This window comes from Harpia harpyja, chromosome 12 (genome assembly GCF_026419915.1).
Source record: "Harpia harpyja isolate bHarHar1 chromosome 12, bHarHar1 primary haplotype, whole genome shotgun sequence".
NCBI lineage: Eukaryota > Metazoa > Chordata > Aves > Accipitriformes > Accipitridae > Harpia > Harpia harpyja.
The window spans coordinates 31,986,801-32,002,413 of NC_068951.1; the positions used below are offsets into that span (position 1 = coordinate 31,986,801).

Consider the following 15,613-nt stretch of genomic DNA (forward strand, 5'->3'; position numbering starts at 1 on the left):
CTGTCGGGGCAAGAGGGGCTCGGCGGTGGAGAACCCAGCGAAAAATGGCTCCAAGCAACAGCCTCTCAGAGGGACAAAAAAAGCATCCTCCGAATAACGACGCCAGACGTGGGGAAGAGGGAGGAGGTGTGTGGCGCGGCAGGGAGAAGAGGGAGGAAAGGCCGCTGCTGCTGCTGCTGCTGCTGCTGCCATTTAAACCACCCGGGGCGCTTTAACTTTCACGACGTCATTTAAACCCCCCTGGAGCCGCGGAGCGGGGATGCTCCGAGCGGCGCCCGGCCGCTGGTTGCGCCCCCTCCGCGCCACCACCACCACCTCGCCGCGGGGGGGCCGGGGCCGGGGCCGGGGCGGCGGCGCGGGGCCCTTTAAGAGGTGCCGGCGGGACGGGAGGGCGGCACAGCGCCGGGCGTGCATGGAGCCGCGCCGCGGCCCCGCTACCGCCTAGGGCAGAGCCGCAGCGGAGCCCCTCGCACGGCCCCCGGGCCCCGCTGCACCGAGAGCCGTTGCACGGACCCCCGGGCTCTGCCGCACCGCGCTCCACTGCACGGCCCCCCCCGGATCCCACTGCCCCGAGATCCGTTGCAGGGTGCCCGGCTCCCGTTACACGGACCCCCGGACCCTATCGCACCGAGATCCGTGGCGCCGTGCCCGGCTCCCGCCGCACGGACCCCACCGCCGCGGACTCCGCCGCGCGGACCCCCGGACCCTACCGCACCGCCCCCCATTGCAGCCCGCCGCCGGAACCCCATCGCACCGAGCCCCGCTACGCGGTGCCCGGCTTCCCTCCCCCCCCCCCCCCGCTGCACCGGACCCCCGCGCCCCATCGCACGGACCGCCGGTGCGGCGGGCATGGCGTCCGGGAGCCGGCCCTGGGGGGCCCTGCTGCTGCTGCTGCCGCCGCTGCTGCTGGTGCCGGCGGCGTGCCGGGCGGGCGGCGGGTGCGCGGGGGAAGGCGGCCCGCTGGAGCCCTTCGACGCGCTGTACGCCAGCGGCGTGGAGGCGTACTACGGCGGCGACTTCGCGGGCGCGGCGCGGTGCCTGGAGCGGGCGCTGCGCAGCCGGCGGGAGCTGCGGGCCGCGCGGTTGCGGTGCCGGCGGCGCTGCCGCGGGCAGGTGCGGTTGGCGGCGCCGGGTCCGGGCGCCGGCGGCGACCTGCCCTTCTTCGGCTCGGTGCTGCGGCGCGCCGGCTGCGTGCGGCGCTGCGAGGAACCGCGCCTGGGAGCCGCCTCCCGCCACCGCGCCGCCGAGGAGGTGCGCGCCGACTTCCAGCGCAGGGTGCCCTACAGCTACCTGCAGCGCGCCTACATCCAGGTAGGCACCTCCCGCCCCCCCTTCCCCCTCCGAAAGGTTATCTGCTCTTCCGTCCTCCCGAAACCTCCCAGGTGTGTGTGTGGGGGGGGTGTCCCCCGCTTCCATCTCTCTCAAGCCGCCCGGGCATGGTCCCCCTCTCCGTTCTCATCACCGATGCGTGCGGTCAGTGGTCGTGGCCTATTCCCGACACAGAGCATCCTGGATGACAACTCGGACTCTGTCCAGCCTTGGCTTACCTGTGCTTCTCCTGGGTTGTTCTTTGGTTTGGGGGAGCGATGGTTTTGTTTGTCTTTTGGTGCAGCCTAGTATAATGCCGAAAATGATCTGCCTCAGTTTGCAGAGAAAAGCTCCCCGAAACCCCCCAGTAACACCCCGGTGCCCTCTGCCAGAGGTGTTTCCCTTTCAGACAAACTGAACTGATGCTGTGTTCCAGGAGCTGGGAGTGTGTGCAAAGCTGGGAGGTATATAACCTCTGCTGCTGGGATCTGATGGTCTTTATCCTGTCGTGTGATATGAAATACTTTGCATAACACTGTGCGGTCAGTATTTAGCAGCCGCTGACATCTTGAGCATCATCCTCTTATCCCAGTAACTTCTGCCTTGTAGCTGTTACCTTCCCTGAGGAAAACAGTGTTATTCTTTGAATTTCCTTGCTAAAAAGAAGAAAAAAAACCCAACAAAAAACCCCAAACACCCCACGCCAGGATAGTTACTGGTATTTTTCTTTTAGTTCAAGACTTGTGCTCTGTCAAGCCAGGTACCTGTAGTAAGTCTTCCTGTTCATGACTAGTAAGGACAGAAACTGTGGGAATTTTCTTTCATGCCAAGCTGAATGTTTAAAACAGTTCTGGAACATTTCCCTCTGGATTTCTGCTTTATTTGAGCACACTTGTAACCTTTTAGTTGCTGCAGGCAGCTTAATAGGTGAAGACCTGCACAGCAGAGGATGGGGAGGGTGATTCTGCTGAAATCCATTTCTAGTTGGAGAAGCAAACATCTGTCCCAGGCAGTGCCAGTGCTTGTGTGCAGTGCCTACACAGCAGCAGATCAAGGAGGCAAATCATCAGCTACTGCATTTTAAAACCTTTTGGAAAATCGTAGCTATGTTGCTTCTTCTGTACTTCCTTTTCTGCCATTGCCTTAATGTAATTTTTACAAGTCAGGGACTAGAACTGCATTGGCTTAAACTCTGGTGTCCATGTGCTACACAGAGTTCCTGAAAGAAGTCCTGGGAGTGAACTGGGACTATAATTTGGCTCATATGCGATCCCAGTGAAGGTAGCAGAATTTTCCTGTGGTCCTTACCCTGAAGGATGCTCTGTGTAATGTCACTATCTGTGGGAAGTGACACTAAATTTGTCATGCTAAAAAATTAAGTGATTTCTTCTCCTGAATTCAAAGCCTTTCCCAGAGTCACAAAGGTTTGCTCATGTCCAGCTCATCAAAAAACTTTCTTCTAAATTAGGGAATGGGGTTTTTGTCTCCCATTTCAGTAAAATCGATACACAAAAATCCAGATGATTGTGGGGGTATGGTCTGTTCTTCCATTTCTGCTTCTATTGGGTCTGAGGTTTTTATTTTCCTCATTTTAAAATGCATTGTAAACTTATCAAAGTAATGTGTTGAAAACAGTCTTTTTTCTTATGTGTGACTCATCTTAATTTGCTTTTGTAATGTCTGATGATTTTATATTCATGCTAGCACTTTGATTTTTTCTGCTCTCTGACTGAGTAGCGGATGTTCTTGCTATCTGCGTGGATGCCCGGGTTTTGGGCACTGTAGCCAAGGGAAGGTATTCTTTGAATAGAGCTGTTTATGTTTTAATACCTTGTTCTTTAACCCTTTCTGATGCTCTTGGGTTTTGTAAGCAGCACTCTGATCAGCTTTGTCCCACAGAGCAACCCGTAGTGGTTTGTCCACATCCTCACCTTGCTGCTGCCTGAGCATGAGCTCTGTTCCCAGGATTGCTCAACAAGTCTGTGCTCAGAAGAAAATGCCCCACATCGGATTTGCCTGCACTTGCGCAAAATATGAGGTCTAATTTCTAGCACTTACACACACTCGGATGTGGACCATTCCCTCGTGCCAAGGCTGAGTGCCAAGGCTTTGGCATGTTCCCGCAGGGTTGTGATGCATCGGCACACGCACCCTCCAGGGAGACCTTGGCTGCAGCATCTGCTCAGCCTTGTGCCTGAGAAGGGGAGCTGCAAAGTGGGGCTTGTGCAGAGCCCCCCTACCTTGCCGTGGGTGTGTGGGCAGGCTGCACGGCTCCAGCGGCGGCTGTTTGACCCCCCTGTTTTGCTCCTTGAAACCGAAAAGGAAATGAGACGAGGTTAAACATCCTGCTGCGTATCCTGTCCGGCCCCAGCCCGGACTGCGTGGGGAGGCCTGGATGCTGGGCACTTGCGCGAGGTGCCGGCCGGGCTGGACAGACGGCAGGGGTTGGTGGCATTTGTGGTTTGAGAGAGGAGGAACAGCCTGGAATGTGCTTCCCACCTCCCACTCCCGCTGACTTCGTGCTTGTTTGTTTCTCAGGAGGGGAGAAACACATCCCTCCGGGAGGGAGTGACAGAGCAAGGAACAGATAAAAAAAATCGAAGGGTTTGGCTCTTGTGCAGTGCTTTGAAAAATGGTGCTGAATAAACATGAGCTAATTGTTGCAACACTCCTGTGGGGTATGAAAAGCAAAGGGTTTTAGTCCTGCTGGACAGATGCACAGGCCAAATATGTTGGCCAGGACCGTGTGTGCCTCTGCCACTTTTGGGGCAGCAGAGCCACCCTGTGTGCTCTGGGAGCAGGCTGGGGTCTTCTGAAGACCGCTGTTCCATTTCACAGATGTGATCTGAGTGTTTTCGGTGACTCTAGCATGATGTGAGGGGAGAGTGTGGTGCACTGCAAGACTGGGACAGCTTGTGGATGCAGCTCAAGGTTTGTGTGGACTTTGGGCTCTGGATCAGGCCTCTGAGGTTGACTGCAGTCTCTGCAGAGACTGGAGACAAATTGCATTGAACAAGCAGACCAAGTCCAAATGTGCTTGCAAGTCTTTGCAGATTCCAAATATGTATTGTAAGTACGAAGACTCCTCCTTTTCCTAGAAGAGCTGATGTTTTCAGGTAATTTAGAAATATACTGGGTACAGCTAGCTGAGGCAGTTAGAGTGGGATGGGCTTTGAGAAGATGTGGAAACAGAGAAGGTGATGAGAACATGGGATTTAACTCTTGTAGTACATGTAGTGGGCTCTCCAGCCCACAGAGAAAAGGTCCTTCAGTGGGTTTCTGATGTCACGTCCCGTGGGCAGAAGGGCAGTTTGCCTTATGCTGGTGGCTGTCTGCTGTGCGCTGGCTGCTTGGTCTTTGTCAATGAAATACCCTCTAGGCTTGGCAGGTGGGTGTGGGGGGGATCTCTTTGCCCTCTTAAGTATTTTATTAATCACATCCTCCTCGCTTTGCTGCCTTAGTCATCTTGTTTCTGTTAAAACCTAGCCTGCAGGCCATGATGTTTCTGACCCCCCTTTTGGGGGAGTTTTCTAGCTCTGAGAGCAAGTGGAGAAGGAGGAAACAATGTATACCGTGGGAACATTTGCTGGCCACGAGCTGCTGACTCAGTAGCTGTGTTGGAACTTGCTGCGGGCGGTCTGCTATGAACCCTGTGACAGAGCATCACTTCGAGTCCCCATGCTGACTCCTGCAAGTCAGCTTGGTCCAAAAGTAACAAGAAACCTGGAAAAGTTGATCGCTGTATCCATTGTGAAACCAGGTCTTGCTTCTCTTCTACCCTACTAACGCTTCCCTCGAGGTCTCTTTCCCTCGTTTCATCTTTGTTCCCAACCACAGCATCCCCTGGCCTGTTTGCTGGTTTGATCGCTATAGCCCATTTTCATTTTCTCTGTATGTTGGTGTGCTGCTACTGAGCACTTGCTCCCATTTTGTAAATGCTGACTCGCAATGGTCTCATCTTCCCACTTGCCTGCAGGCCCTGTTGCACATCAGTGAATTGTACGTATGTAGTCTGTAACCACCAGCCTTGGATCTAGATGAGGAAAAGCCTTTCGGTCTGTGCTTGGGGTTTAAAACAGTAAATGAAACAAGTCTCCAGCACGTAGGGCATTGCTCCTCTCTTACTAATGTCAGATCATAGGTGGAGCAAAAGGGGCAAGAGTCTGACTATATCTGGCTTATTCTTTGTCTTGAGTTCCCCCTTGCTGTGTCTGAGATGTGCTTCAGTTCTGTTATCATGATTTCATGTGTTACAAGCATAAAACAATAATGTTTAGGTTTTCTGTGTTGTAGGAGAGGCTGTTTATTTGTTCTTTAAAGCTGTTTCTTTAAAAAAAAAATCTTTTTCTGGTCACATAAACTTTGTACAAGCAGCTTAATCTTTCTAGTGGCCTTGTTTGGGGACAACTTTGACTTTGTACCGTTATCTTCTCTGCCGGGCCTTCCACGCTGCAGCTGATGGGGGGCAGTGCTAGAGGCACCGCTGGGCACGTGTCCTTGGGTCGCACCATGCTTTCCTGCCCACCCATGCCACCAAGATTTCTGAAATGCAACACAGACACAATAATGACTTGATAAAAGACCATAGGAGGAAAAAAAAAAACCAGAGTGGGAGTCCAAACTTCAGAAACATTTGTGATACAGATTATTGCCCTACTCCAGTTCTGCCTTTGAAAACTCCCTATTTATGAGAATCCAAACTCAAGGGAGGAGACTTGGTATGTAAAACCAGGCCTCTAACCGCTCCAGACTGATCATTCTGTCTTCTGCCAGTGCTTACATGAGCTTACCACCAGCCATGCTTGGGCATCTGTCTCGCAGCGCCTGTAGCAAGCCTTGGGATGGTTGTTAAGACCTCTCCACCAAATTCTTTCCACCTCGAGTAACTACTCGCTGCTGCCCATCTCTGCGCTGTTGCACTGGGCCAGAGTCTTTTGTCTCCTTGACAGACATCTGGATTACCTACCTAGGGATCACAGTGATTTCACTTACGGTGTCTCATGGGTAGTGACACAGAATAACATGCAAAACCCTGCTACTTAAAAGTCTTTGCGGGAGCAGCCTACTGAGGCTATTTCTCACCACAGTCACTACCTGTCCTGTGGGGTCGGTCTGGTTGGTTGGTCTTGTTTTTATAGGATTTATATGACACATCCTAGACAAAGACCTATAGTAGGACTGTCAGATAATCATTATTATTTGGATTATTGCTATTAGCGGTGTTTATTTATCTTTAATCTTAAGAATTGGTATTACTGAGATACTGGATAAATAAATAGATCCCAGAATTAATCTCTTGGAACGTCTCTTTATTTAGATTTTCTGAGAGAGCATTCCTAGTCCTCACCAGAGGGTAAATGTTAGTGCTCAGAAAGTTAACATTATGTAGACAAAAATAAACTCAGTTTATGGGATGGAAAACTCTGAGTCTTGATGGTTGGGTCAGTGTCCCGGGTTTTGGGCAGGACTAAATATCCTGCCCCAAATCCAGGACACTGACCCAACTGCCCCTGTTCTTGCCAACCACTTCAAATGAAAAGTTTCTGAAATTTTGGGTTGAAAGTATTATCAGAGGGGGAAAGAGGTGACCCAGTGATTCGATACTGACACTAGCAAATGCAGACTAGGCACATGTTTTTGTGGTGAAGGTGAGCTAGCAGTTGAAAACAATGTACCAAGAATTACACTGGACTCCCTCGCTGTCTTCACTGGAGACTCAGTCTTGACTTTTTGGACTTGACTCCAGGCTGGTGCTGTACTCAAAGTTAGACTAGATGGTTGTAGTGACTTTCTGCTGGTTTGGGGGTTTTTTTGTTGTTGTTTTTGTTTTGTTTTTTTAATAGAGCAAATCCAAAAGCAAAACTGTGGTGTTTGCAGATTTCTACATCATTTCAACTGATAGTAAATTAGCACAGCCCTGCTCAGCACCGCTGCAAATCAGGACACAACCAGTTAGCACAAACTGGTCTTAGACCCACTAAGCTCATTTCATACAGGCTAGTAATCAGCCATTTGATGGCCAGGGCTACTTTTTTGTCTTACCAAATTCCTCTTTCTCACCTTATATCTATGCAGTCACACCAGGGCTCCAAAATATACCGGTGGCAGGTCCCAGCCTGTGAAATTTCTCAGTCTTTTGGAGAAAAAAGGTAAGCCTGGATTCCTCCTTATTTCTTGGCAACCCCTGGTGCCATGGCTTGGATGATGGAGAAGACAGTGGTGTGACTCACACAGTTTCACTGGATCTTTTGAGGTCTTGATCTAAAGTCATCCCAGTGCATGAGCTAGGTTAACATCCCAACTTGGGCAAAACTGGGCACCAACAGCGAGGGAGAGTCCATTGGCTTTGGAGAACAGACTCCTGCTGCTGTGCTGTAACCTGGGAACCTGCCCCTTCCCTGTTCTTTTATCTCCTTAGTTCCCTGTGGTTTTTTGCACCTTGCTCTTCACTTGTCTCACGATGGCTTCCTCTGCTGGCTGCTCCTTGGCAGAGCCTTGCTGCTGAACTGCCCCGTCCATGTGCCGCATTGCTCTGGGATTTGTTAAATGGCTTTTTGCGCTGCCTGTTAAATCTCATCCATACGTGCTAGCAAGCTCTGCTCTGGCTTCTGCCGAGTCCTTTTGTTGTCCTTGGCCACAGGAATAACTAATGGCAGCTGATAATGAACTGCATGTGAATGAGCAATGCAATTTAGCCCTGCTAAGCAAACTTATGCCCAGTACTCACTAGCTGTGCCTGAGGTTTCAGCAAGGATTATTCCCATTTCCTCGTACAACTGGTGATTTCATCGTGGATAGCGTGGGCAGTAATGAGAAACCATCGTGTCAGTAACTAAGCCATTTGCTGCCAATCTCCTGAGTGTTGCAGGAGCCTTGCTAGCGGGACTCTGGGCTCGAAGCAGTGTTTGACATCTGGAGCAAGGGATTCAGGGGTTATTTATCTTAGTTTTTTCCTTTGGAGGTGGTATGAATTAGTCATTGTGATTGGGTTTGTTCCCGAGGAGTAGGGACCCCTGTACTCTGCACATGGCATATTTCCATGTGTGTAGTCTGGACCAAGGCCAGGCTGAGTTTGGATAAATCGATATGAACCCAGAGTGACCCAGCTGAGGGCTGTGGCGTTTCTCTGCCTTTACACTGGGGAAACTGAGATCAGGATTTGGCCTGTGCTTTTTAACAGTAACTGATGGCAGGAAGGAGGGTGCAAAGTTCCATGGATGCTTTTGTTTCCAGCCAAAGTATCGGCAATAAGGTATTGACATTTTTATTTCTTGGCCATGAGCTAGTGATGAATAATGAAGGCAGGGGGTCTGGCTGTGGGTGGGTTCAGGCAGCAAAGAGCTGTTCCTTGTCAGCCTGTACCTCCCAACCAGTCCTTCTCCTTTCCATGACAACTGGTCAGTTAAGCAGACCCTCCAGAGCTGACGTCAAGGGTCAGGGATTTGGTCACCAAATAATTATAGCAACAAAAATAGCATCCCCTCCCCACCCCTTCCTTCCCACATGCTCCTGCTGAATCCCGTCTCATAAATGTCCTTTTTTTCCTTTCTTGGATGGGAAGCAAAGCCCACATGTATTAGCTGGAACATATGGCAGAGTTTGGCTGCAACCCATCGGTTGTGAAGGCCAAATACTCACTTGTAGGTTCTTGTTCACTTAAAAAAAAAAAAAAAAAAAAAAAAGAGGAGAAAAACACGTTCTTTCAGGATAAGATGAAGGGCTGAGTCTGTGCTCATGCTGAGATGGGAAGCAGATAGGGTGCGGGACAGCACGCTGACCATGCTGTCTTGCTGAGGAATGTGTCCCCTTGCAGCGCGGAGGTGACAGGCTGGCCATTGAGAGGTGGTCTGGTGGCAGCTGCCACCACCCTCTGCCCCCTGCCCTGATGCTGGTTCTCGGGTCAGGCAGAGTTTGCAGACGGGCTACTTGGGAGAATGTCATTAGCACCAGGGCACAGGGCGGCTGGGAGGTTTTAAATGTGGCGTAGCCATGGACAGGAGAAATGTCTGGCTTCGTAGCACTAAAGGTTTTATTAAGGATGGGGGGCACATCTGGGAGACGGCAGAAAACCCTTGAAGGAGAAGCAAATGAAGTGACGTTGTCAGAAATGGACTGTCTGCACCACCAAAATGTACCTCTGTCCCAAAAGTTTCACATCAAGGCACTAACATCCGATTTGTGCAGTGAATGGTTTCCCTGAATGTGCTGAATGACAGGGGCTTCTACGGGAGATGCATTCAGTGCTTGAAAACTGGGATTTAGGTCCAAAGCCAAACTCGTGTTTGCACCTTTAAAAAAATCTTGTTTCCACTATAGAAAATTGCATCCTTAGGGTATGGAGTTATAATTTGGTAGCAGATCAGAAGCATGTTTTGGGGATGCTGTTGGCTCCAGGGAGCAGTGCGAGGTGCTTTGCTGCCTCTCTCCCGTCACTGGGTTAGCTCAGGGTGAGACCATGCCGTGTGCAGTTGCCCTCCAGCACACATGTGCCCAAGCTATCTGTAGCATTGTGAGTGTGGGTACCACAGCGTATAGTTGGTGTAAGTGGGGTTGGACATGACATGGCCATCGGGAATCACTGTGGCTGCAACAAATGGCAATTGATGGTAACATGGCTGCTCGCTGACCCTCACAAGGCTGGTGGGTTTCTGCCCTGGCAGAGCCAAACCTTTGCTTGCCACCTTGCCAAGCGGCATCGCTTCTTCCTTTGCATGGAGATACTTTGCCAGGTCCTCTGCTCCTCTTTGGTGGAAAGCCACCCTGGGCCTTGCACGTGCTCCTCTCCCTCCCAGCACACAGGGATTTTGCAATGGAATTTAAACAAAAAAAAAATCAGAAAAATCACAAAAATGGTTGTTGGACACCAACATGCTGCTTTTCACCATGGTTTTTCCAAACCAGCTGCAGCGATGGCCTTGATCTCACATCGTGTCCTTGCAGAAAGACGAGCCTGAGACCGTGCTGTGTCCTGTCAAGGTCAGAGGCAGGAGCGCTTGAATCCAGAGAGCCTTCTGTCTGCAGCTTTGCTGCAAAAACAAAGAAGGGTGGGCAAATCCTGGGTGAGAGTATTGCAGGTGGGGCACTGCCTAAACCCACAGCTCTTTGAGGTCCGGGCTGGACGCCCGAGGGTGTGATGGGGAGATGTGCTGAAGTTCATAGGCCAGGGCTGTGGGTGCAACTTCTTTTGAAAATGGAGCCAGCGGTATCCCTTCCCAGAAAAGATCAGTGTGGTACAGAGAGAAAGAGCTTGGAAAATATCCTTCAAAATATTTGCTGAAGGTGTTGCTGTGACTGCCCAGGGACTGAAGCAGAGTCTGTTGGTTCCCTTGCTTAGAAAGTGCTGTTTTTAAAGTGGTTTTTGCCAAGGCACTGCCTGTTCTAAGGCTTATATATATTCTGGGGCATCCGTGTCCTGAGTTACTCTGTCTCTTTGGAAGCAGATGAGAAACTGCAAAGTTTCATTGAAATAGTCTGAAAGGAAGAGCATTGCATTGACTTGCGGTATGTTGTACTGTGCTGGTGCTGGAAAACACTTACCTATGCACAGCTGCCAGGCTCATCCAAAGATCTGTGATTGAGCAAAATATTTCAGTGATGGGGAGGAAAATGCGTTGTGTCTTATCCCCATTTTCCTTACTTATAGAGCTGTGTAATAAGTGGATTTTTTAGTGCATTGGTATTCCTGAGATGCTTCATTGAACAAAACTTTTCATTTTGTTCTTGAGAGTCTTTGTAGGGATAATCTTGGAGATGTGTGGGTACATGATAGGGGATTGCTTTTTTTTATGGACTCTATTAAACCTCATTCTATTTTAAGGAAGCTAGAATTAGTTAAAAACCATTATTTTCAGAGAGTTCACCTTACCCATGTCCCTTTCAGGTGCGTTGCAAAGCATCCTACCTGCCAGGACTGCTGGTCTCTGTATCACAGGGGCTGAGAACAGACAGGAGTTGTCTCACATGTGGACAGCACCGATCACTGCGAAGTGTTTGCAGGCTGTTAAACAAGAGTTGTGAGATGCACTGATCTCCAGAGGTGGGTGAGGGAAGGCTGTTTGTTTAGAGGGGAATCACATCGCTGTTGGGAAAGGCTTTTATTGCTTGGTGGTGTTCCCGAGTCTGGCTGATCTCTCCTGCTGAGAGCAGGACGTTGGGGCAGGGTTTGCTGCAGCCTGAGCGAGTGGTGCTGGTGCATCTTCTGCTACGAATGACCGTGTTGTGGAGTCAGCACACTGTGTGTGTGTAGGCACTTCAGGATGCTGCAGTGACTGCAAATCTCCGTTGTGGGCTGCTGGGGAAGCTGGTCTGCAGCCTGGAACTGCTCCAGCACTCCCACTCCTCGGGCAGGCAGGGGGTACCCATTTCACACAGCTCCATGGTCAGCATGGTGCAGAAGGTGTTAAGCCCACCCAGGTTGTCTCCAAATGGGCTCAGCTGGGGGATGAGTGGGCCAAAATGCAGCCCCCAGCAGCAACATTGCTGGTGTCAGTGCGGACTGGGGTGCCTAACAGCCAACACAGCCTCCTCAAGCAAACAGCATGGCAAGAGTTGATATTGCTCTTGCGTTTGGTCACTTCTATTCCCTTTGCTTTAAATACTAATGTCTTTTGGCAGCTGGTAGTTCCCCTTATGCCTTGGTTGGCAGTCTCACTGTTTCCTTTAACGTAAGCATTGCATCCTGGTGTCCAGATGCTGGTGGCTCTGCTGCTTCTCCAGAGTTGCTGCTCCGGGGTCAGTCTCAGATTCGCTGGCTGTGACTGCCCGTTCGAGTTTGTCTCTTCCTCCAGCCAGCTGCCTTGGCTCACTAGGGTACTGCTAATAAAACTTGATTTCAGACTGGATCCTTTTATAAGGCAGGCAAATAACAAACAAAACAGCAGTGCACTGCTTTAGGAAGCAGTTTGTCCACTCAGCAGCTGTCAGCTGCGTGTCCCTTCTGTACAGCTCAGGCTGTGCTGCAAGCTTCTGGTAGCTCTCTGCCAGCATGTTCTGCGTGTTGTGAGGATGCAAAGGACATCCTCAGGCTCCCAGCCCTCTTTACATCAGGCAGTCAGCTCCAGCAGTGCCCATACAGCTTTGCCTCTCTGATTTGCCTGCATGCTCTGACTGAGCTGCCCACGCATCCTTCAGTCCCCTCTGCCCGGCTGCTGTGGCAGACCAGCAATGCCCTGTTTTATCTGCATGTGCATCCACTGGGCAGTTACTCAGCTCTAGGCAGCTAACCCTGTTTCCCACAGAGTTCCTTCCCCAGGTAATGTCTGTGCCTGGCCTGTAGCCTTCAGTTGGGTTACAGCTGAAGCCTGGCTCGGGCAGGCTTCATTGCAGCGCTTTTGCCTGCATGGGAGAGCTGAAAATGTTGCACCCCTGGCTCCCATCAGCACAATCCTCGCACTCTCCTGCCGCTTCTGTTTCTGTGTGTTGTGCTTTCCTGGCCATCCGTCCTGCTGCTCAGGTTTGCTCTCCGCCACCCAAACTGACTGAATCTTTCTCTCATCTGAGCATCCCCAGATCTGACTCACCACTGTATAAAGGGGCAGATCCTATACATACTCAGTGCTTTAATGTTGGATTAAGGTCTCATTCCAGTAGCCTCAATGACTTGGATGTAACTAAGGCACAACGTGCGACATCAGTGCCTGGTTGTTCCCCAGTGCCCGAGTGGGTAGTTCAAGCCTGGATGATGGGAAGGCTGCAGTGAGCAGAGTGAGAGGAGGTGCCTGGGGGAGGCAGCTCTGCAAGACAGCGGTTTGTAGAGGTCAAGGCTTGTAGCTCCCCAGCTGCCTGGGTTGTGCAGGAGAGTTTTAGTTTTGGCAGCTGGACTCTCCAGTATGACAGCTGAAGCTCAGGGATTTGAACTATTCTATGATTCTTTGAATGTTCCCAAGCTCAGGTCTGAGCTTGACAAAAGAGATTTCCCCATCTTGGGGGACTCATTCCAGCCTGATTGCTGTTTGGGTTTTAGATGTTCAGCAAAACAGTCCCTTGAAAATGACTTTTGCACTGTAGCACAAGGCTTCCCACAGTGGTGTTTTTAACTCCAGATCACTGTTATTTTAATCAGCATACTTCTGTTTTCCAAATCTATTTTTGGATCCTTGCTGTTAAATCTAGTTAGATTATAGACTCCTAAATAAACAATTTTTAGCCTCTAATGTTTTTTGAATCAAATCAAACCAGGTAGAGGGACCTGAATAATCATTTGCCTGGACTTTTTCTTTGAAAGTTACAGCACTTAAAGCTGTCAATGAACTGCCAGCAATCAGTGTGCTCAGTTATCTTGGAAAACGCAGTGTAGAAACCATACTGTCCTTCATGATGCTTTTGAGAATTATTAGATACGAAAGGTTTGCATGCTTCAGGCTTATTGTTTACATTCCTGTTCCTTTGCTGTTATTTTACGCAGTGGAAGTTAGTTCAGCTCCCAAGTGGAACTGTCAGTGGAGTCGGGCGGTGGAGCCATGCTCAGAAAGGGCTCCAGGTCCTTAGGGATCTTCTGTGCTGCTCTTTGGGGTTGCCTTGGTATTGCAGCCAGCCTGTGCTGAATAGCAAAGTCCTGCTAAGTAGGATTGACGGTTGTGCTCTTGCATGCTCTAGGTGTGCATCATAGGCTCTTCTCACACGCACAGATATGCGTGGAGCTGGGGTGATGAAGAGGAAAACCCTACTGGTGTTTGCCTGTGCTGCACACCTGAGGTGGGAGGGACTGCTCAGGTGTAAGGGCCAGTAACGCTTGGCCCTGTAAGGGATTATTTCACTGGGCTCAGAACGTACTCAAGCCTAGAAAGAAGTGTTTTTGGGAATTGATCAGGATTACTGTGCCAAGTGAAGTAGTACACTGGTGTAGCTATCAGTGCTTCTTGGTGCCATGGTACAGCTGGGTCAAAAGTGCATTATATGAACCACCTCACTGTCCATGTTATTTAAGTTACTTAATGCCAGGTTTGGAGGTTACCCTCTACTATTGAAGGAGGAGAGCCAAGCGCAGACAGCTGAACTCTCAACCATATTTAATTTTGCTCTGTTTGCTCTTGGGGCTAGGAAAGATGGAGTTTGGAGAAAAATAAGGAAGGGAGTAGCTGCTTCTCTTTTCATAGCGTTTCCTATGTGTCAGGAGGACCATCAGGCTTTTTGGAGTTTATCCTTGTAGATTCTCCTGTTGCAAAACTGCAGTAGATGTTGGCTGTGCTATACTCTCCCTTTTATGTGCCAGCAAGCTTCACCCTCTGCTCTTATATACACTTAGTGCTTTAGCAGTCCTGAGCATGGGGAACTAGATCTGTTTTTACTTAGCATTAGGAGTTGTAAGGCAGTGCTCAGCTATCACTTGTTTCAGAGCCAGGATGCTGCTCAGTGCAAGCAGAGACTTTGTTCCACCAGTGACCGGTGACAACAGAAGGATGTCAGTGCTGGGGAATTTCAGGCAGAGGTATGTACCAAATGCTGCTGAAAATAGCATGGTTTGGAGCCTTCTGAGTTGCGCACTTTGTTTTTGGTCCACCCTGAGGACAACTGCTCTGGCTGCCAGACTGCACTGTAAGTTGGTGATGGATTTAGCAGAGTGTCCTCACACATGTCTGGATTTGAAATCTGGTCATATTAGCAATAAAACTTGCTGGTTTATACTGTGTAATGGCATAGGTGTATCTGTCCTTTAATCTGAAAGCACTGAGCTGGAGGTTGTTAGTATAAATGGAAGGGAGTGTGACCTAGCTTATGCAGAAAGAAAAAGAGTTAGCCGAGTTAGTACTTATACTTTCTGTGGACTTATTTCAGTTCTAATGGCTCAGGTTGATGCCTGATGACTTACTAAAGCACAACAACTGCATTGTGTGTTGAACCATGTATTCTGAATACAGTGTGTTGGGTTTCCATTCTGCACAGCGCTCAGGTGCGATCTGGCAGACCTCATGCTTATACGTAGCAACTGCCTGATGGTCCCAACTGTGTTTTATTTGGGAGTGTGTCCCCCAGACAAGAGCTACTGTGGCCATCAGCAATAGTTTGTGAGGCAGGACAGAAATGGCTGGGTTTGGTCCTGCCCAGCACTCCATGTCCTGATTTGCCCATCTGCAGAATGAGTTTGATGTGCAGTAATTATACACCAGGCACTTGGCATTGTAAGACATAACTGACATCACATGTTTGGAGAGTGTCAGATGCGCTGCGTGATATCTGTGCACTGCGAGTGAGCTCCAACGGGAATAGCATGCATAAACAGCACATTAATTAAAGATGTCCTGTACTGCGAGAGAAAAGCCCCCTTATGGAAACAGTTTGCTCAGAGTTAGTAGTGCTGCCTGGCTTA

At 50.1% G+C, this 15,613-nt stretch overlaps 1 protein-coding gene across 2 annotated transcripts in view; it reads left to right on the forward strand.

The window, feature by feature from the left end:
- The first annotated feature begins 816 nt into the window (after positions 1-816).
- P3H2 (prolyl 3-hydroxylase 2) overlaps positions 817-15,613 on the forward strand; it is a 75,982-nt gene continuing 61,185 nt past the window's right edge. For both annotated transcript variants that reach the window (XM_052804423.1, XM_052804425.1), the window contains exon 1: positions 817-1,311. In XM_052804423.1, coding sequence (XP_052660383.1) covers positions 850-1,311 — 462 coding nt within the window. In that variant the 5' untranslated portion in view covers positions 817-849. The remainder of the gene's footprint in view (positions 1,312-15,613) is intronic.